The following is a 22,370-nucleotide window of genomic DNA, read 5'->3' on the forward strand; positions in this document are numbered from 1 at the left end:
CTGTCACCGTAAACGTTGGGGTTACTTCCTCCACCACTCCGTGATGTCAGGGAAGGAACGCTGAGGTATTGTCTTGGTGCACGCGAGGCGTGTGCGGCCGGGTGCAGTTTGTGCTTTCGAAGGTGCAGAAACGAGTAAAGGCCGTCACTCTTTTATTCAACCCAGAAAACATATTGTAACGAACGGAAAGGTTTAAAGAAAAATCAACAAGTTCCGCCAACACATCTGATGTCCATGGTCGAATCACAAATCTGAGTAGTTAAACCTAAGCAGGTCTCTTTTGACGAGCAGGAAGCAGCTGAGTGCGAGGCCTGGTACTGCCAGCAGGCTCGCCGCAGTCAAGAACGCCGGCACGGACGGCATGTACTTTTCCGCAAACGTGTCCACGAAGGGTTGGCTCACGATCAACTGCAGAGAGAAAGCCACCAGTTGTTAAGCGCGAAACACATGTACGACGAAACCGTCCGATCCGACGTCCGACCGCGCAATACGACGGTCGGAGGCGAGGGTTTTCAACGCTCTCCGATGCTACGAAAACCCTCGCCTCCGACCGTCGTATTACGCGGTCGGACGTCGGATCGGACGGTTTCGTCGTACATGTGTTTCGCGCTTTACTCCATCAGCAATGCGTGAACTTGGAGCAATTTGTTGCCACGTGTTTGGTCCTAAGCATAGTAACATAAATGAAATAAAAGGACACAAAAAAAAAAGAACAGCATAAAAGAAATGAACAAACACAGCGCTCCCTGAGTGTGTGTTTGCACTGTTTATTTTTTTTTATACTTTTTTGTTATTTTAAGCTGTAATGCAACTGCACTGCCACATCAAGCTGACACACCGGCGAAGAAGAATCGTCGGCTTATGTGATTAATGAATTAAAAATCAGCCCTAAAACGTTTCCAGTTGCCAGTGGGTATTTAAAGTGACATCGGCGACGAGCACGAGAGCCCGTGTTTTTGTGATGCAGGTGACTTCTCCAAAGAAAACTTCCACCCGACGTCTAAAAACTCTTTCATCTGAAGCTGTTCCGCTCACGACAAATTCTTCTCGAGCCTGCTGTCACCCGCATCCCAGTCCAGTGCTCAGAAGGTACTCTCTTCCCCGTACTGCACGATCATGGATGTCCCTAACTAATGATTTAACATTTCTTCACAAGGGCACTGTGACACTACAAGAACATTTTACTGGTTGGCATCAAGAGAGGACAGTTGGTGAACACGAACGTATAACACCTACAGTCTCCACTCTAGTGCATGGCCTCTTTTGAAAATCACTTGCCCTACTATGCGTGCACATACCTCCAGATGGGAAAACGAGACACGCAGTATGACTGTGTCTTCTATGTCGCATAACTAAAGAACTAAAGGTATTAATTACTTACAATTAATGGAATTAAGCCGAAACCCTTCCCAACGTTGTTACTGAATATACATGGTGTTCATCCTACGCATTGCATACTTATTTTGAAAAAAAGTCGTGAACGCTTCACTAATGCAATCTGCAGAAGTTAGTAATAAGGTCAGGGAGACATATTATAAAATGCTAATCGTCACGATAACTCGGTTAATAAAGTAATATTTGTTAATTATTTGTTTAAAATGGTGAAAATAAACACATGGCTTTAATTAGAAACTTGGGCAGCATCACAGAAAACCACTAAATCCGTAAATTCTTTAAAACATTGAAACGCCTATCTTATTGTTCGTGCAACGGGCGCAAGGCTGCAGGTGAGACAGGCGCCCGCGCAGCTATACCGCCTCTTCTTTTTTGTGTTTTCACACCGAAATCTTTGCGCCTGTTGTACAGGTGGTAACTTTAGCGCACCGCCGTGCTTTTCAGAGACTCTAAATCGTTACCAAATTTACTGCTTTGGAGGTTCTATGCCGCTCAGCAAGTTTCTAATTGGAACAATAGGCTTATTTTCCCTAATTAATTAGTTAAGTAACACACATGAGTTATTTATCTGACTCATCGCGACGACTAGTCCTCCATAGTGTGTCCCCCTCGCCATGTAACTCACCTGCACAGACCGCTTTCACGTGTGTGTGTGTGTGTGTGTGTGTGTTTGTTTTTTTCAAGACAAGGATGTAAAGTTTAAAAATTTTAGAATTCCTGTGTTATCAAAACTACAGTCATATCGATAGCTGCGACACGTCACGGCGAAGTCGTTGAGTCTCGGCGTCGGGTTCAGGTACCTAGGAATGCTTGAAGGAAAGCGTTCGGAACAACAGAGACATATGGTAATTTTGTTCCAAGCGCTTTTTTTTTTGTTCGTCCGTGCGTGTCCGTGTGTGTGTGCGTGTCTGTGCGTGCGTTCGTTCGTGCGTGTGTGCGCGCGCTTGTGTATGTGTTTCGGAGAGCGTGAAAGCGCGTGTTGAGCACGAGCTCTTGTCATTGACAGTGCCACTACAGTGTACTAGAATACGGGGTAGTGTTTGGACCGGCGGGACTCGATAGTGCGAACTTATCCGGCTGCGCGTGCAGACAACAATCGCGGCGCTGCACTTGACAGCGCAGCAGAAAGTCGCGACAGTCCGCACGTGCCGCCTCATGAGCATGCGCAAACGGTACAGGCGCACGATCACCAACATACTGACCATGCTGCCGATGCGCCAGTGTCGACACCTATCGCGATCTACACCACACGCTTCACGTGTGCCGTTCCAGTCCCAACACTAATTCATATTTTAGTGCACTGCAGTGCCACGACGGCATTTTTGTTATCGGATATTTCTTCGTATTTTTCCAGAGGGCGCGTGCATTGGGCATCGGGTACTGCAAAGAACCTAAGTATAAAGCGGGTTGTTAAGGCTGTGGCGTGGCTCTGTGGTAACGCCTTCGCTTCGCACGCAGCGGATTCAAAGCCGGTTTGTTAGATTCAGTGTACTTCATTCACACGATCATAAAGGTCCCTTCAGCTAATGAATCTTTATGGTCGGTGGCGAATCCGTTCGCGATCCCTCGCGCGTGGAATGTGCTCGTGACCCAAGACCAGCTGATTAGCCGATTGCTAAGGGAGCTGCGTTACAAGTCATGTGAAGGGGGTTTAGTTAGCTGAGACTCTATGAAAGAAAGCCTGCCAAACCTGGGACACGAGAACCCTTGAGACTCGAACCCACGTGCCATTCTGCTCGTGCCCTATGTTCGGCAGTGTTTACTTTCACACAGTCTTAGCCAAGACTGTTTTTAGCAAGCCAGCCCAAGTTCAACTCCCGCGGGCGGAGGGCGATTTTTCCAAAGATTTGACAAGATCAACGTCGGACACCCTACGTCCAAGTACACCAACGACAAAATCAACAAAACTGAAACTACACCATCAACAACGAACGTCATTTCCAGTGGTGGGAAGAGCCGATAACAGTTATCACTGTTTAAAAAAAAAACACGCTGTAAGACGCAAAAGCTTGAGACAACGAGGTACATCCAACGAAAAGGTTTGACGAGTTTCTCCACAAGCTTCCATCAAGAAGCCTTTGTTTTAAATTCGCTGTCGCCCCAAAACAACTCGCAAACGTTCCATTTTCTACAGTCCGTCTACCTTAAATACCTAATGTAAACGGAAACTCGGCTCCACAGCACCCAAATACCAATCGTCCACAACACTCAGCTTCACTTTCTTTATGGTCTTGAAAAAGGTAAGTGTCGTGACAAAAACGCCGGCTGCCACATGCACTTTCAAGTTCCTTCTACCGGCCTCGACTACCACGAAGAAGTCTCTTGTCTCCTCATTGGCACCTTGATGCTTTTTCAAAAAAACGTGCAGCAAGTCGAGTAATCGAAATTCTCACGTCATTGGGAGGCTCCTTCTGCCAGACCTGGTCCTTGGGAAGCTTTCCCTGGGCGTGCAGCACCTCTCGTGCCGCTCTCTCTCCGGCCTGGATGCCGCCGTTGATGTAGCCCGACCACTCGGTCGCCGTCTCCGTACCCGCAAAGAACAGGCGTCCAATAGGATCCCGCAGCACGCTGCGAGGAAACCGACAATCATTATTTTACGAACGTTCGAGACACATAGACATGTGGCACGAACAAGTGCTGCGCCTCCATTCGCTACCAATAGGTGCTCATTTCATTGGTCTACTGTCATTTTCTTCCAAAAGCCGCACCTGGCTCTGGCCTCGTACATTGGAGCATTGGACGCTACTTGTAGGACGAGCACAAACACACCAAAGGGCTGCCGTTCGGCTGGCACTGGTGCCCAATCAGTGATTAGACGAGCGCTGCGTCAGCGTTCGACTGGGAGTCGGCCCGTCCAAACAACGAGTAAGAACGTGAACCGGTCCAAGGGCACTCTCCCGAGCGCGTACGTGTCTGGGCTTCGCGCCCTCTGGGGTAAACCTTAGCAAGGTCAAACGCCCGGGCAACCTTTCACACCGCGCCCCCTCCCCCGCGCCCTCTGGGTTAAGCCTCAGCAAGGCCAACCACCTGGGCAACCTTCCCCACCGCGCCCCCACCCGTGACCAAGGGACCGAGCGGGTCCCGAAACGTCGGGTTTATGTGTTTTTGAATAAAACTTTGGTTAGAGTCCGCAAAAACTGTCAACCTCCGTTGCTGGGACCTAACCGGATATGATTAGGTCAAGATGTACAGTACCCGAGACTGTGGTAAAAGCTGGGAAACTTAGTCGAAGAAAAAAAAAACAGGGGAAAAGAAAGGGAAAAAAAACAGGGGAAAAGACGCTCTTTTTCCCTGTCTTTTTTCTTCGACCAAGTTTTTGTAAGCTTACCACAGTCTCGGGTATTCTACATCATGACCAGCATCCACCAGCTCGCCTGCGCACTCTCTGTTTTTTCATGGTTAGGTGACAGTTATATCACACCATTATCTGTTAAAAAAAAACACCCTCAAAAAGTCAAATAAATAAACGGTGACTTCAATCAATCACGCACACAATTACCAGACGTTGTTTTCTTCGCCACAATACAGAGCGAGATATGTCCGTTTTCTCTCTACTCGTTTACCCTGTTCTTGCGTTCGAAACTGTGCATATGTCGCAATAATTCCTTCGAATCAGCATGAGAGATATTAGATAGCGCACCTTGCCTGACCGACCTCATTTCCACAGGAGTTCAACACCGTGGTTTTTATACCAGTTTGACCTTTCGTCCGTTCTCCGAATCCATTTGGCGCCATGCCAGAACTATGATGTCTTGTCAACATGTCGCTCCAATCATGGCGACAATTTCTTACGCGGTCTTGTCGCTATTTCGGACCCAGAAATATCGCAATCTGGAAACGCGTCAATTTCAATTCCGACAGATCAACAGTCATAGCGATATATAACGAACGCTTGTACCATGAAAATGCCTGCTTCCTGAAGTTGAACTTAAGTTTTGGCCGATTTTCTATGTGTTCAATGTGATTTATGACCAATACAGCGAATTTGTTTTACGAATTATCCTGTCTAACGAATCAAACACAAGGTCCCCCAAGGCGTCATGACGGCTATAATGAACTTTCAGGGGAAAAAGTAACCGATTTCAACAAAACCGTCGCACTCAAATGACGCGAGCATCAAGGAGGTCGAAAAAGAAATATAAATGCGGCAGCTGGTACCAGAGAGCCGCGGTAAAGAACCACTTTAAAGGGCAACACCCCCCAATTCCGAAACTTTTATGAGAACGAATAATTTCACAATAAAAACCACTAATAAAAGACTATCACGTGGTACAAGATGTCACGTGATCCTCTACGCAAAGACGGGCGGGATTCGGGTGGTCCGGCGGGCCATCGCTGGGGCAGGCGTGGGGCAGGCGTGGGCCAGACACAGGTGGCGTCTCCACCAAACTTATCACCACGTTTTGGTGTCTACGACATTCGAAGACGTCTGCACAGCTGACAAAGCCAAATTTGGCAGTTTTACGTGCCAAACGAACGACGGGCATCTGCCACGTCCCAGCTGAGGACTGAGAATTAATTTCCACCACCTGGGGATCTTTTGACGTGGAACCTAAAGCTAGGTTACACGGCGCCTTCTCAGCAATAAGACTCCGTCAGATTGCGGGCAGCTCGGCCGGGATTCGAACCCGCCACGTGGGGATCCAAAAGTCGGCGCTCTCGCCTCGGAGCCCCCGAGTCTGCACAGCTGCGGCATCAGTCTGCGCACGTGAACGAAACTCCGAGACAATAATCACAAACGGTGGGAGTGAGACGACTACGGCGTTTGTGACGCGGAGAACGGTGGCAACGCGGACGGCAGGACGGCCGGACGGCTCCCAAGAGGCGCGCTGCACAGGCGCGTATCCCGTGGACACCGCTAAGCGCCGAGAAGAAACGATGCTGACGTCACCCGTTACGCTCGCTCGGAGAAGTTAGAACAAACTAAAAAGGGAAAATAGTGGTGACGTTTAGTTTAATGTTGGCTACGCCAACGCCGCAGCCTTGACTGCGCTGTTGGTTGCACCGCCTCAATTCGGCCGCTAGAGCCAGCCGATTTCGGCCACTTGGAGCGTTGCAAAGTTTGCGGCAGAACTATACGTCGTAATATTTGACGTGGGGTCTTCCTATGTGCTACTGAAGATAGCATTGCTGCTATTTTTTTTTTCTCGAAAACAAAAATGAAGCGGAGTTCATTTTCAAAAAGCCCCTGAAAAGAACAAAAACAATTCTTTTCGGCGCGCCCAATAGTTGCAATCAAGAGGGCGCTCTATAGGTTGAAGACCGGTGACTTCGTTGCGTTTCCACGGGAGTTAAGCCTTTTTTTTTTTTTTTTACTTTTTCCTCATGTAAGCTCGCTCTTTGCAAATTTTATAGAAAAAATGCACTACCTGTGGGCAACGCTACAGAAAATCGTAGCGCGATAGGTTAAGAAACCAAATTCGCGGTCGATTTAAAGACCCTGGCGGCTGTTTGAGACACCCAATAGATGCCTCAGGTGCCGCGACGTTCTTCGGCGCCGAGAGCAGCAGAACGGGACGCAGCGCCGGCAGGAGGGAGTGCGGGGTCAGACGGAGCGGGTTTGAAATCGCGACTTAAATCATGATTTTAATAATGATTTCAATTATCTTGACTTTGATTCTCCACCCTGTTGAAAATCAAAACAACTCAAGCAAACAAAAGAAATACAAAACAAAAACAAGGACAAGTTGACGGATTTTTGCCGGTGTTTCCGTGTCGCTGCATTTTTTTTTTTTTTTTTCATGTTGATACAGCCGTCACATTCCACCTAGCCGAATTTCCGGTATTTGTGATAAATAATTCATTAAACCTCAGTTGCTACATATTGTGGTGCACCGCAAAAAAAAAATATTAATAAGAGGTAGGTTTTCAGTAAACTTAACTGATGCCCTCAACGGGCCAGTGATTCCAGGGGCGAAAAACGGCCGGGCACCTCATTTATGTGAATGTCAGCCATCCAGGATCGCCCAAACTAGCGCAAAAGTAGGATTTTTTTTCTTTTTTTTGCAGGGGGGGGGGGGGGGCAGTTGCAATCTTTTTTTTTTTTTGTTGTACGGAGAGTTGTTTGACGAGCGCGTCGATCTTCACCGAGATTCTTTCCGAGTCTCGGTCGAAAGGCACTTTACCTTCTTTGTGGGTCTGTAGTCTGTAGACCCGCTGTCAGAAGTAGATAACAAGCGGAATCTGAATGAACTATAAATTTTCCTCACTCAGCGCCAAAATCAACAAAAACCTAAAACGGAACCGCGAAAAAGCGGCTCCTACACGTCGGGCAGGTTGCAGTTCTACACGATGGCTCACATTCTATTGCGCGTGATCTATTTTCACGCACACAATAAATACCACCCCGAACACAATGGCGCGCGCCTTTCGCCCTCTCCCCCCCCCCCCCCCCCCCCCCCCCCTCCCCAGCATCATCACCACTGGAGCTAGTGGATCGAAGCGGCGTCACCTAGCTTCCATCAGCGTGGCCACCAGAGGGCGTTTTGCAGCGCCTCACAATAAAGCCCCTTGATAAAGGTGTTTTCACAAGTACCGCCAACCATTGTTGTGGAAATGCGCAAGACACGTGCCACGAGCAGGTGCTCCGCCGCCATTCGCTTCCAAGGGCCGCTCATTTCAGTGCCGCGCCGCCATTTGCTTCCAAGGGCCGCTCGAGTCTTAGGCCACGTGCGCTCGCGCATTTGGCGCTACTTGCAAAGACAAACGAAAACATATCGAGGGGCTTTACCTCACAAGAAAAGTGATACTACAGCATGAGGGGAGACCAAGAAACTCGCGTCTGCCACTTCGCGTCTTACCCTCGTCGAGCTGCAGCGCATTTGCCACTTGGTGCAGGTCGAGGACCCACTAGCGATGACGTAATGATCAGTCCTTTGCTTCCCAGGTGGTATTCGCTCAACCTCTATACAACGAAGGGGCTTGTACAGCGAACATTCTTGCCGGTCCCGCGGAATTCGTTATGAAGGCGCTTGACTTTGCGACGCGGACCTTAGTGTTGCACATAGTTCTAAACGGATACGAAGTATATTTCTTTAGTTCGCTGCCGGTTCTTATATAAGCGTACCTCCGGAAGGTCGTGAGCAGGCCGGGGGGCATCATGGAAGTGTAGCAACCACCAGAGTATTGCTCTCCAGCCCAGTTGAACTCTTCGTAATGAATAGGCTGAAATAATGCAAAAAACAAAAACAATTCCCAACGTTCAATTCATAATTTGACAGTTTCGAAACGCTGAAAAAAAGTGATCATATGTTGGTGATTTCACCTAATTTATGATCAAGTACGGCCAACATTTATCTAATCTTGTTTCTTCGTTTCGGACTGGTTGGTCCGTAAACTGTGACGTAACGAAGAAAGGCTACCCGCTTGCGCCCGACCGAAATATCTCGTTCACAGTAGCGCATTTGAGCTCATGAACTTACTATGGTCCGCGACAACTTTTTTTTGCAATACAGTGCAAGGTACAGGCACGCGTTCCCTCTCCCATTTTGAGCGCTGAATAAAGCTGTGCGCGGGCACTTCCCCTCTCCCCGGAAATGCCGAGAAAAGTAGTCACGGGGTATAGACACTGCTCATAAGAAGGAGGTAGGATTTTAGACAGAAAAAATGTAACCCTGGTTGCACACCGAGACCCTCTTTTTCCTTTTCTAGCTTTATGTGTCTTTTCTCAGAGTGTTTACCATAATAATTCTAGAGAAAATCTTAAAAAGGGAGTCTTAAAATTGTTGCAGAAAGGACGAAGTAATGCTGAAAAATACACGGCCAAGTACAGTATTGCGTAATTCTGTCCACTATTTTTCTTTAAAAAAAAAGAGGCGACAATCAGTTCACTATTACTAGAATAAATCTGCGAGAGAGTTTTGATTTTTGTAAGATGGCATCTCATTTTGTTTTATAGTCTTCTGTGTCCACAAGAAATTGTTCCAAGATTGCCAGCCTTTGCAAAGCTGATCGAACAGCATATTAGCCAGTAAACGGCTTTCAGCCAGCGATGCAAATACGATAATGAGAGGAAGAAGAGAGTGCCTACATGAAGTGCTTCCTCGGTCTTCATGGCCTCTGCGTAGCTCTTGATTATCATCTCTTTTCTCTGCTCTGGCTTCAGCTTCAACAATGTTCTAGCTTTGTTTGCCGGAAGAAAGCTGGAAGAGAAGAACCAGTGTTTGAGCCACGACGCTGAGTTCGATTAAACACATGCATTTATGCGTCAATTTCCAGAAGACACTGAGCATGGCGCTCGACACATACTTACATTTACTGAGTGACATATAGCGGCTTTCATTTTTATGTCAAACGAGTTTCTAGGCCAGGTCACTTGCCAATATCCTTCCATAGACGTCAGTGATTGGATGACTGGGGTTACAGGATATTACACTCACGGGCGTGTTTTGGAGAGTACAATATATGCTTAGGAAGTTACAGAAAAAAAGGTCGATTAAGGCGAAAGGGTTTCACGCTGCGCGGATTAGTTTTTAAATTGATAAAGGAAATATGAAGCGCTTTAGGCATTGATGGACTTGTTGCATCAGTCAATTTTCAAGCAAGATTTATAGGAGTTCAAGAAGTAGTACTTTGCTGGAGCAGAACATATCGGCACATCGCCATTAGTTTGAGAAACTCAAAATTCTCGAAAGTACTGTCATGAAACTAAACCTTTTAGAGCGGGCTCTTAGCGTGATGATTCCGGCCAGGCGAGCAAATGGAATCAGCATACCCGATGATGGCCGGATAGCTCCCGTCAGGCTTGGTGTCATCGATGGTGTAGACTACGGGGCAGTCCTCTGCCAGAGTGAACAACATAGAGCCGGAGTAACCTGGAAGCAAAAGATTTTCAATTTATTCATTTATTCTTATTTTATTTCACATACTCTCAGTCCTGATTAGGACTTTGGCAGCAGTGGCAAGAAGTTACACTTGTAAAAGCAACAGGTAAAGCAACACGGCAACGAAGCACAATGCAAGGAACGCCAAAAAGCAATACAAATCAAGAATATACAATAGTTAGGTTGCCTCCAGCCGGGAAAGAAATAATTTAAGATCGGTGAAAGAAACATGTTCTGGAACAGATTCCAGTCCCGCATCGTACGGGGAAAAAAGGAAGACTTAAAACAATCTTTATTGAACGAAAACTCTTGTAAGTGGCACGAATGTTTGTTAAAAGTGATACGGGATTGATGAAGGGTTAGGTAACGTGATAGGTCAATGAGCAATGACCCAGAAAGTATCATGAAAAAAAGCTTCACGCGTATATTCTCCCGTCTAGCTTGAAGCAGCGGAAGATTACACAGCGCATACAGCTCTGTCGACGAATCTGATCTGCGATATCTAAAATAAATGAAACGCATGGCCAGTCGCTGTACACTTTCTAGGCCAAGGATTAGGCTTTTCATGTGCGGGTACCATACTTCCGACACGTATTCAGGCAGGGGACGAACCAGCGTTTTGTAAGCGAGCAGTTTAGTCTCTGTAGATGCTAGTTTCCAGAACCGTCGTAGAAATCCTAGTCGTGTATTTTCTTTTTTAACAATGTTAGTCGCATGCATGTTCCATCGAAGATCGCTCGATCTAGTAACACCGAGGTTCTTATAATTGTCTACTTTTTTCTAAGAGGACACATCACGGCTGTACGGATAAACTAGGAGATTTAATTTATGTGTGATGGACATACAAACGGTTTTTCCTATATTCAGAGACATCTGCCACTTCGAGCACCAATCCTTAACCCTGTGCAGGTTCGCGCTTAAATTACTTTGGTCAGACAAAGTTATTACCTTAGTGTACAAAATACAGTCATCTGCAAAAAGTTTCAAATGCACCGACATGTCTTTAACCAGATCGACTAAAAACATAAAAAAAAGCAACGGCCCAAGAACTGAGCCTTGTGGCACACCAAAAGTAACAGCACAAAGATCCGAGTAGTTATCTTCAATGCTAACAAACTGCTTTCAATCGGAAAGAAATGACCCTATCCATCCTGACAAAGTTTCGGTATTTAGCATAGGTCTTATCTTGCACATTAACTTTCTGTGGTTCACCTTATGGAAGGCCTTTTTAAAATAAAAAAAATAACATTGACCTGGCCGCTTCTATCTAAAGTTAAAAAAAAAACATGCATAATTTTTGTCAGTTGCGTAACATTAGAAAGCCCCTTTCGGAATCCATGTTGGCAGCCGTCTAGGAAGCCGAGCTTAGCTAAGAGTGTATGAATATGCTTCATATGATATGCTCACTTTTTTTACAGCATGTCGATGTTAAGGAAATGGAGCGATAATTTGCCGGGGAACATGAATTACCCTCCTTAAAAATTGGAATTAGTAGTAATAGTAGTTAGTGGTGAGGGTACCCAATTTCCAGTCGTTTGGGACCGAAGAACTATCAAGTGATTTCTGAAAGATAAGCAATAAATATTTGGACTATCTTGGAGGGCATTGGAAGGTTGGTCCGAATGTTCGGGGTGGGTGCGTCCCAGGTTTGCTGCGAAAACAGGCATTCAGAATTCATCAGAATTGAAAGTGACAGCATGAGTTTCCGTCATGAGGTTGTTCTACTTCTGTCTAAAGAACGCTTGAAAGAAATAAAAGTATAAGGACGCCCTGTTTTCGGGGGGAAAATGTTTATGGGAACACCACGTAATAGGGGATTTTTGGGAGAACCACATATATTTTGTTGAAGAGTTCTGAACAAACGTCTATCTTTTATGAGGACGTTTTATGTGGACGTTTTACGTCTGAGTGCATTGTGCTTTTATGCAATGTATGGAATTCAACTTGCATTTCTACAGAGTGATCAAACAAAAATTACAGGTGTAACCGCGGCGTAAGTGTAGCTTTTGTTTTCCGGAACGGCTCTATATTTCTTTTGTAAGCAGTACCAAATGTGAACATTTTATGGTCGCTTTCTTTGTGCCCACTTCTATTGGAAGCGCGCGACGAGACAGTGGTGCCACGGTGCGGCTCCTAGGAAGAGGAATTTGCATTAAAACCGACCAGACCGTCAATAAACATCCTGCTTAGCAGCCAACCTTAGTTTATAAAGCATTTCAGCTTATATGAGCACAGCGCTATACAAAATGTTTGGGGCCACACTCGGCGCTAACTTCTTTCTGCAAGAGACATGGAAATAGAAAACACTGATATCCCGTTCATGCGTCGGCGAATGCCGCCTCGATGATCTCAATCCTGCACGTCTACTCGATGCGCCGGCGAGCAAAGTGCAATCTGATAATAAGATGAGCAAAAAATACTTCTCATGTAGATTTCATCAATTACTGGCTCTGATGAATGTCGTCTCGTCCTGATTTAGGGGCTGACGAACACACAAACGCTTCGCGGCAGCATATTCGAGAATAGATAAACGAAAAATATGGTGATGTGTTGCAGTCCTTGCCGCTGTTGCCGTGGGAGACATGATGATATAATTCGAGCCCCGAACAACTCGTGCGGCACGAATGACGGGAAAGCACATACACAGCAATGCTCGACGCGGGTAGTTTTTCTAATTTCAAGGTGCCAAACATTTACTCCCGAGCGAGTTCGAGAAACACGGCCGCAAAAAGGCACAGTCGCGACCTAATGCACAGCGGGTATTGCGGATCGCAAGTTGGTCTGCTTCTTGTAAGGGGGTTTTATGACGTCAAAACGCAAAGCTATGATTGGCTCTGACGGAAGGATAGTCAGTAGACCTCAGTGCTCGCTGCCTCGAGGTCTATCCACTATCCTTCCAATCGAAACCAATCAGAGCTCGCCGTTCTGATGTCACTGCATCCTTTCCTCAAGAAAGCAGACGAACTTGCGTTCCGCATAGGTCGGAGCTGGCACCGTCTCATTCATGCGACGTAACGTGGATGGTGTCACCGGTGGTACTGCCTTACAGTTGCCAAGGCGGAGCACCGCTCTTCGTATACAGGTGTCCCAGGCTCCCAGTACAGCCTGTGTGCGCTCGCTTACACAAGGGGCTCGGTCGAATGCCCGAGGCGTACCGCGAAGTGAGCGTACCTTTTTTTCTCCAAAAGGGTTCCTTGTAGTAGACTAGGCACTTCCATACAGAGCCCAAGGGCATACGTTGAAGCAGCTGGTTGCGGAGAGGCGGCAGAGGCGGCGAGTAGTGCATCTTCATCTGGATGGTAGGCGACATAGCCATGATGACGTGGCTGCCCTGGAATAAAGACGAAGACGGTTAATTTTCTGACCCCGCGTGTTCCCTGATATTTCATGTTATGAAATTTAAATTCTGGCAAATGGAGCTGGATAGAAGCACCATCGGAAGCCTCCACAGCAAATGCAATTCAAGCGAGCTCTACGCTTCATCGAGAGACTTCGATGTCTCGTTTGGGAATATACGATCACGAATTACGATTTTGAGCGGGCAGGCCAGAGCCAAGTCGTTTAAAGCCAACAGGGTACGGCAAGGGACACAAAGCCCCCTGTTACGGTGAGCTAAAAAAATAGAAACGTGATTAGGAAAATTAAAAGAACAAGTAATTACAAAAATAACTGAAATTATAGGCGCTGGTACGCATTATCAAGAAAAATAAAAGGTAAGGATTGGCGTTATCCTAGGTAAGCTGGGAGTTGTCCAATACGAGACCGAACAGAGTCTGGTGCCCTCGCATTGCTCATAGTAAAACCATTTTCCCAGCAGGGCTGTTTTTCAGCTTATGCGGAGCGCAAGTTCGTCTGCTTCTTGCGCAGGCCTTGCGGTAACGTTAGAACTAAGAGTTCCGATTGGCTCTGATTGTAAAGGTAGTGGGCAAACCTTAGTACTAGAGGACTATAGGTCTACCCCTTATCCTTCCAATCGAATGAATCAGCGCTCGGTGTTCTGACGTCATCGCAACCCCCTGCGCAAAAAGCAGACGAAATGGCGCTCCTCCGCATAGATTTTTCAGCTACAGAGCCTAACAGCACAGGACTCGCTTACTGTCTCCTTCCAGATGCCCGGCCTCCAGCAAGCACTCGTTCTTCACGCTTGCTTCCTGTCTGTTTTTTTTTTTCTTGTTTTTTTTTTGGGGGGGGGGAAGGGGGGGAGGGGGTTTTTTTGTTGGCTGATGCCTCAATCTTATTCACCACGGAGCGATCATAAGATGCATCGGACTCGCACTCTCTGCATTTCTTAAGCTTATCAGCGACCACAGGGGACCATAATCGTGCTCGCTGCATGCAGTGTGACATTCCCCCACTAGGGGAGCGTCAGTGATTACAGTACTGCCCCTCAATGTTGTACAAATACGAAAAACTCACAGCACCCCCCGGTTGTAAGAACAAGGGAAGTCTGGCCAGACACTGCCGTTTGATCACTGCCGCTTCACTGTGGCCTACCGCCTCACCAGGAAATGCATAAAAAAGTACTCCAGCCCAGTTTTCTGAGTTCATCGATGGACACACGCAATGCTATTGCGTTGATGTAGAGTCTCGCGCTGCCCCCCCCCCCCCCCCCCCCCCTCGTCTCGCCTGTTCGCCACAAGCTACCTGGGCTAAAGCCCCTCTATCCTCATAAAAGTGCCGGGGCCACTGGTCAGCGTCACCAGGCTCAGTGCTACTTATTGCAGCAACTTTGAAATCTCGCGTTGCACGTGGCAAAAAAGAAAACTAAAGAACCACCTGTTAATCCTTCAGGAATGCGTTATCGATGACCCTTGGGAAACGCTAACGCTGAACCCTTCACTTTTCTGTTCTAGCTTTCTCTTTTGCTACCTCTATTTTTTTCTGCTTCTTTCTGGTTTCGTTATGGAGTCAGCGTTAGCGTTTCTCAAAGGGGGCGTGTGTGGCGTTTCCCAAGGGTCATGCTAACGGATTCCCTAAAATCCACCAATGGATCTTCCTTCAATTTTTTGCTGCCTACTTGAACCAGCGCTAGTAATTCATTCAAACTCCTCTTTGTAACACAAGCCAAGAAATATGCGTTCCGCACACCTGCAAGTTCAGACTCGCCCCAGCATCCGCGCGCGCATTGGCGTCGCCCAATGACGTCGCCTCCCTCTAGCCTTTGTCCTTCAGTACTCTCCTCCTCTCTACGCGGCGCGCTTCCCTTTCTCGTTGTTTTGTCAACAGACGGACGCCATCAGCTTTTCTCTGTCATGTGGGTACTAATGACTCAATTCAAAAAAAAAATCGCTTGGCAGGCCCTTTTTTAGAGGAGTGGGAGCCGGAACCCAACAGCCGTGGTCAAGAGTTCAGACCCCTGCTTTGGCACATTACACCGGGCACTCGCTTCGTGCACGGGCGCACTTCGCTGGTATTAACATATATGCTCTGACCTATTATCCTCAATGCACAACAGTTGATATTGTAACAGCGCGCTTTTGCTGAACGTGGCGAAGGGTTTGGCCAGCGCCTATATGCGGAGCGAAGCTGACAGACCTTGTATCGCTGGCCATCCTGAGTGGTTACGACGACGTGGTCCGTCTCCTGTGCGACGGCCGTGACGGGCGATCTTAGCTTCACTCTGTCTGCCAACAGAACAACCACAGACACCAATCACGAAACGAGCGGACGAATATTTGCATCGCCCATCGGCTGCGTCAGCCAGGTGTGTCTTTTCAGAAAAGTTAAAGCAGCCCAAACGACGAGGGACAAGAAGCAGGACAGAACACAGCGCTACGTATGTGTCCTTTTTCTTCTTGTCCTTCGTCATTTGCGCTGTTTTAACCTTTTAAGAATGTCACATTAACTAGCCCAAGCTTGAACTTTAGCTGTGTCGCCAGCCCTAAATGAAATTTATTTTTAAGCAATGGATGTTTTTGTTTTTTTTAAACGAACACCCTAATCCCTGGAAATTATCCGTTCATTCGTTTGCCGTGCATTTTCCTGCTAAATTTAGAAGGAAAATTGACGACAGTCGACGTTACACCGTGACGTAACAAGTGGTGGTGTCACGTGACAGCATGACGTCAGGTGACGTCAGGTCATGCCCAGTTAATTTTCTCATTGAATTTATTGAGGAAGTCAATAGACAATATGTCCGTAGTCACTCCCCAAAATGACTGTTCAATGCCGTCTAATGACTAATTCTGTTGGTCAATTGCCACCGAGCCCTTGCCGGCGCCACCGGCAACCATGAACACGTCGGCGGAGCACCACGTGACCCTCTCCACTCGAACACAAAACGCCGGCACCTAGCGTTTTGGTTTTTACGCTGAATGCGTCAAAGTGAAATGGGAGCTTTTGAGACAAGTGGCTTCACAGTATTGTTTTAATATAGACATTACCACAGTCCTCACACCTTACAGAGGGGGATCGGTGGCCGAGTGCGCTAGCGCACACCAGCTCGGAGCACACCCCAGGCCTAGCAGTTCAACTGCACTAACTAAATTTCACCTCTACAGCGGAGACACCAGAAGACCACTAAAGCTAATTTCCGGTTGTATAAACACACACACACAACATTATCACTATGAGAGCTTACACGATCTTAAAATATAAAATTAATGCGAGGGCAGATTGCGAAAAATGTGCGGTGCCACCAGCACATGCTACCAAATTTTAATTTGTCTAGTTTTTCATTTTTCCCCATAACGGTTGTCGTTTGTTGAGGCTCCGAAAACTGCTTTCAGAATTTGTTTTTTATTATATTTCCAGTATTTTTTCTTTGAAGGGGGGGGGGGGGCCTCATTTTTTTTTATTGGGGCAACCCCATATTGATGGAATGTATGATCAAGTGTCGCTCCGTCACTACACCCATACATATTTTAGGGGCGAAGCTCCTGCGGGTCTAGCCATGTCCGTATTTCCATCCGACGTCCGGCGTCGGGTGCTCGTGCTCACGAACACATGAGCACGTGAGCACGTTCTCCCGTGCTCGTGTAGGGAAAAAAAATACCGCAACTCCACGTGGTGAATGATGTTGATTGGGGCGAAGCTCTGGTGGTGCTTGTCTGCGTAGACCGTGAGCCGCAGCATGCCGAGCCTTTCGTTCGTTTTCATCCATGTCAGAAAGAGAATGTGTGGTATGGAAGGTGGTTATATACGCATTTGAGCATTTGACCGCAGCGTGACATGGATGAAAACGAACGAAAGGCTCGGCATGCTGCGGCTCAGCGTCTACGTAGACAAGCACCACTAGAGCTTCGCCCCAATCAACATCATTCACCACGTGAAGATGCGGTTGCTTTTTTTTTTTTTTTTTTGCGGTAGGGCACGCCGTGTCCCAGTGCACACTGATCTTACGTAAGCTTACAGAAACATTGAAAAAAAAAAACGGACTCCTTTAAGGACTACCTAATTTATGATTTTTTTTTCTGCTCGTTGACTCAAACCATATCCATTCTTTTTTTCTTTTTTTTCTTCGTTATTTTTGCTGTCATTTCTCCGAAGACAAAAGGGCGTCTGGCTCGATGGCTTCATTTGCAGATTTGCGGCTCGAAACTGCCATCTGCAAACTTGGTTTCATTTGGGTCCCTTTCCCGATTCGGATATGACGACACCCAGTCCGGCAGACTAGCTGCCCGACCAGTTCGAGGGCGCGGGCAAAAATTGTGCCGGCAATTTGCCGGCATGCACCTGAAAGCGCCACCCATACGGCGCCCACTCGAAAGCCTTTGACCACGCGGACGCCCGTGCCGAAAATATGATACATATTTTGACGGAAAATGACCACCGGAATTAGACATAACAAGCTTAAACGACCGTTAAAGGAGCGATGCAACAATTTTTGTACTGTGCACAAATACCGCTTAAATCGGATCCCTAACGTTAATGACCTATGAAACACGCGTTCGTTTTTCACCCCACGCAATAGAAGTCCCAGAAAAAAATTTAAGAAAAACGAGCAGCGTTCACCCCCTCAACTCGCAGCCAGAACAAGCGGCCACGTGATCTGGAGCCGATTATATGCCGCCAGTGTTGATCATAGCCACGCGCAGGGGTTGGCAAAGCGCAGGACACGCGCTGAGTTCCAGACATTGTTATGGCTCGGCTGTTGTCGTCGTTGCAGCGATTGGACACGGGTCACAACCCGAATGCTTCTCGAGCTAGCAATTGTCACGAGCCCAAGTCGAGTGCCCACGCAATGCTCGGGTCCAATCTGTGAACCGCATTCAAATATCGTCACTTGGGTGTACTGCGATCCCCGAGTTACGTCATCAAATTTTGCAAAGGAGAGATTGAATGAAAATGATCGCTTTTGTCCTTGAAATTACACCACAACAAAGGAGTTTCTTGGACAATGGTGTTGCGTGTGAGTATCCTTGAGTCCGAGGTGTGCCAGTAAGCTAGTGTAGAGAGAAAAACATTCCAATTGAATATCGTTGCACAGCTCCTTTAAATATTGCGTTCCATGGGTTATAAATAGCAGTTAATAGTAAAGGTCGCGAGTCATTCATGTCTTAGCTGGAGGTAACCTAAATGTACGAATGTGCAGAAACATTGTTTAGATTTTCTCACTACAACAATCCAAATGCGGTACCAAACGTATACAGTCTCGGGCGAGGGAAGCTGGAACATGCAAACGTCAACGCTCTAGTTTTTGCCCTCCAGCTGTTCTCTCAACACCACGTAAAAGTGCTGTCCCTCCATTGGATGCAGACCTGCTCATTCACTCGCCTTTTGTTTTCGCTCTTGTTTTTAGTGAAATACATTGGTTACATTCGTGAGGCCAAGTATTACGATTCTGGATACCCTTCGTTTAGAGCAAGTGTTCGATTTTTTCGCTATTTTGGGAGGGCCTAAGCAATCGTCCGGGCTCGTTAAAAGGCCGTGACGATTTCGTGTGCTTCAGAAGCGTTAAAGTAAACTTTGTTCCACAAACCTCCCAAGCTTTCCGCCATCCTCAGACTGACTTGCATCATGCCTCCCTTGAGTTTTCGTTCCTGGAATGAAAAGAAACAAAAATACACCGCAATGCATGTAAACCTTAGAAAATTGTATCCCATGAAGTCCAACAACAACTGAACGGTAATAGTTTTCTTAATTTCAAGAATATGGAGTAGCGTTTCCTACAAAGGAATAGTTTTTTTAATGCAGTTTGAGTCCATTACCTTGAGAATAAAGTATATAAATCGTTTCCAGAAAAAAAGAGGGCTTCAAAATACCTTCTAGAATTGTTATTTTCCCTACAGGTATCCGCAAGCTTTTCAGTGTGCCTTCATTTTCCATGCATCGTCCACGCGATTTTTTTTTTTTTTTTGTGTGTGTTCTGTCCTCCCTGCAGCAGCGAAGAAAGCGCTAAAAACGTCCCGTGGTCTGTCAACCACCAACATCACGGTAGCCGGTTGGTGACGAAATAAAAAACATAATGAATTAAAAGGTGGGATAATTTCGAGATTACTGTTCCCATAATTTCGTTTGAACGCTTTCGTGGCGTGGCTAGGACTGCGTGCCGCCAAATTTTTCCAAGTCAAATTTTAATTAGTCCGGAGTGGCTCTTCTAAGCCAATTACAGGCCCTGAAAATATCATGTGACTAGGCGCGTCGCTGCGCATCTCCTGAAGGTCAGGTGACGCTCATAAGGCATATGGTATTAGATTTGATGGCTCCTGTCAAGCGCAGACCGCATGGCGCGTTTTTCTACACGCGAAAACGCGACGCGCTATGAACGCTCTCGCGGAGGCTGACGCGGGGGCACCCGCATGCAGACAAAGCCAGGCACCGCCGGCCGTGCGTTATCAGCGTTGCCAGATAACAGAATTCTCAACACGCGATTTAACTGTTGACGCAAATACTACAAAATGAGAATTCAATGAACAAATAAGTAAATAAAACGGGTTTGTGTGTCAGAAGAAACACCTTTTAAATTTTTATGTGGAAAATATAAATGCTTTTGAACACTTTGAAATATGCTGTATACGAAACAGCGTACTGTGCAGGATCACGTGATAGTTTGACCGTCCCTCATTGGGCGAGAGCCGCTTCAACGCCTCGGCGCGCGTCTTGTTCTGGGTCGGCTAGAAACCAACGCTCCCGCGAAAACGCGCGCCCGCGCGCAGGAAATTACGTCAGTTTGACGCCGACACGCCTGAATTGCGAGCAAAAACGCGCCATGCGGTCTGCGCTTCATTGTTTGTCGCCCATCGTAAGATGAAACGGACCATAGGGGGTTTCCAAATTTCCATGTCACATCGACACCAATGTGATGTTCGTTACCACGGTGTAGGTAACAGGCTCAATGGTGGTTGTCACTATAGCTTCTGAATCTCAACATTAATCTCATAGTCAATACGGGCGTGTCGGAATTGTCTTCGTCCATATTGTTTCTATGGTGACTTTAATATCTCACCTGGCCTCCGTTCTTTACGGAAATGATCCTCTTGACCCCACCGCACTGCTTCACGTACCACAGGAACCAGAGTAAAGATGATTCGTAGGCCTCTGAAGTCACATTGATAGCAATGAAGAACTGGGCAAACACTTTGCCGACCCTGAAAAAACACAAAACAGAAAGGCATGTAGTTAATCAATCACTACAACCAGATATGGCTGGAACAAAATAGCGTTTTTTGGTTTTGTATGACGTCAGCTAAATAGTTCCGTAAATACTTTCTAACCAAGTATATCTAGACGAATTTCGCAATCCAGAATGTTTGAGGCGAAATTGAGCTTGAAGATTAGGAATTGAATGGCTAATTTGTATATCCCCTAAGATTTTTAGGCATTCGATCAATCAAGACGTATTTGAAACCTTGTTTCACCATTTGAACAATTTCTAGTTTTTCATAGAAACATTTCTTCAACCAAAGAAAATACGGCTAAAACCGCGTGTTCCAATGCAAGCTTTTTTCCGTTAGATGTTTGTAAATTTTTTGATCATTATTCTAATTACTAAAGCCTACAGGGCAGGTTCTTTTTTCCAGCCATTATTATAAATCGTATGAGACTATATTCCATTGGCATACGTGCAATCCACTTATAACGATACCACATATAACGATAAATTTCTTATAGCGATCCGTTTCTAGAGTTACTAAACTAGAAACGATCAGTTTCTAATCCAGATGCAACGATAATCAGTTATAACGATGGGAATTTTAGGTTTTCTCGTTATCACTATAAGTGGATGTCTCCAATGTGCATGCATGGAAAAGTTAGGTGAATGCACCCGTTAAGTTTCCTCAGCCTATGCCTCCGTCCCCCACATTACGCGAAAAATTTCATTCTCAGCGCTGGTCAACCAAACCTACAATTGACTCGGAGGGCATAAACATGGGATCGTCTTGAACGCGTATTTTCTCATGATTTTACTTTTTCATATATATATATATATATATATATATTATCATAGCAATCTAAATGAATTAGTCAATAAAATAAGCTTTGATTTCTGATGATAATGCAGTTAATATGAAGGTGCAAGCGAGCAAGACAGTATGATCAAAATAAGCACTGGAGAAGTGGAGCAAGGGGTACAAAGGGCAAGCACAAATCTCCAAACACAGCTAGGTGACTGGTGCGCTACCGAAAAGATCCACCTTCTCCTGGTATCGAACCAGGGGCCTCTCTTTCTTCAGTGGAGTGCTCTACCAACTAAGCTAACCAGGGTTTAGACGTCAGTAGAGCCAACGGGTTTTGTCAGCTGCCACCAGTCAGGTTAGATTGGTGGCAGCTCATAAAACCCGTAGAGCTCCGTTGGCAATGGAGAGGCCCCTGGTTCGATACCAGGACCAGGCGGACTTTTTTTTTTTTTTTTTTTTTTGACCGTGCACCCGCCATTTAGCTGTGTTTGAAGATTTGTGTTTCTCTCTTGTCTCCCTTGTTCTCCCTCTCCAGGAATTATTTTCGTCATTCTCATACAGCTCGCTTGCACCTTTGCATTAATTGCATCATAACCATAACCTTAAAATGCAGGCTGTTTATTTGTGTTGGTGTAGACTGGTGGCAGCTGATAAAACCCGTTTGCTCTACTGACGTCTAACCCCTGGTTAGCTCAGTTGGTAGAGCGCTCAACTGGAAATGAAGAGGTCCCTGGCTCGATACCTGGAGTAGGCGGACTTTTTCCGTCGCACATCAGTCACCTAGCTGTGTATGGAGATCTCGGTTTGTCCTTTA

General features: G+C 46.4%; 1 protein-coding gene across 1 annotated transcript in view; it reads right to left on the bottom strand.

Moving 5' to 3' along the window:
* Positions 1-240: 240 nt before the first annotated feature.
* LOC8042310 (amine oxidase [flavin-containing]) overlaps positions 241-22,370 on the bottom strand; it is a 57,888-nt gene continuing 35,758 nt past the window's right edge. The window contains exons 6-14 of the mRNA XM_029975922.4: positions 20,605-20,746; positions 19,138-19,198; positions 15,753-15,841; positions 13,389-13,548; positions 10,109-10,208; positions 9,425-9,536; positions 8,462-8,559; positions 3,789-3,963; positions 241-408 (exon numbers count right to left, since the gene is read on the bottom strand). Of these exons, the coding sequence (XP_029831782.2) occupies positions 244-408; positions 3,789-3,963; positions 8,462-8,559; positions 9,425-9,536; positions 10,109-10,208; positions 13,389-13,548; positions 15,753-15,841; positions 19,138-19,198; positions 20,605-20,746 (1,102 nt within the window). The 3' untranslated portion in view covers positions 241-243. The remainder of the gene's footprint in view (positions 409-3,788; positions 3,964-8,461; positions 8,560-9,424; positions 9,537-10,108; positions 10,209-13,388; positions 13,549-15,752; positions 15,842-19,137; positions 19,199-20,604; positions 20,747-22,370) is intronic.

This window comes from Ixodes scapularis, unplaced genomic scaffold (genome assembly GCF_016920785.2).
Source record: "Ixodes scapularis isolate PalLabHiFi unplaced genomic scaffold, ASM1692078v2 PGA_scaffold0__279_contigs__length_252992795, whole genome shotgun sequence".
Classification (NCBI taxonomy): domain Eukaryota; kingdom Metazoa; phylum Arthropoda; class Arachnida; order Ixodida; family Ixodidae; genus Ixodes; species Ixodes scapularis.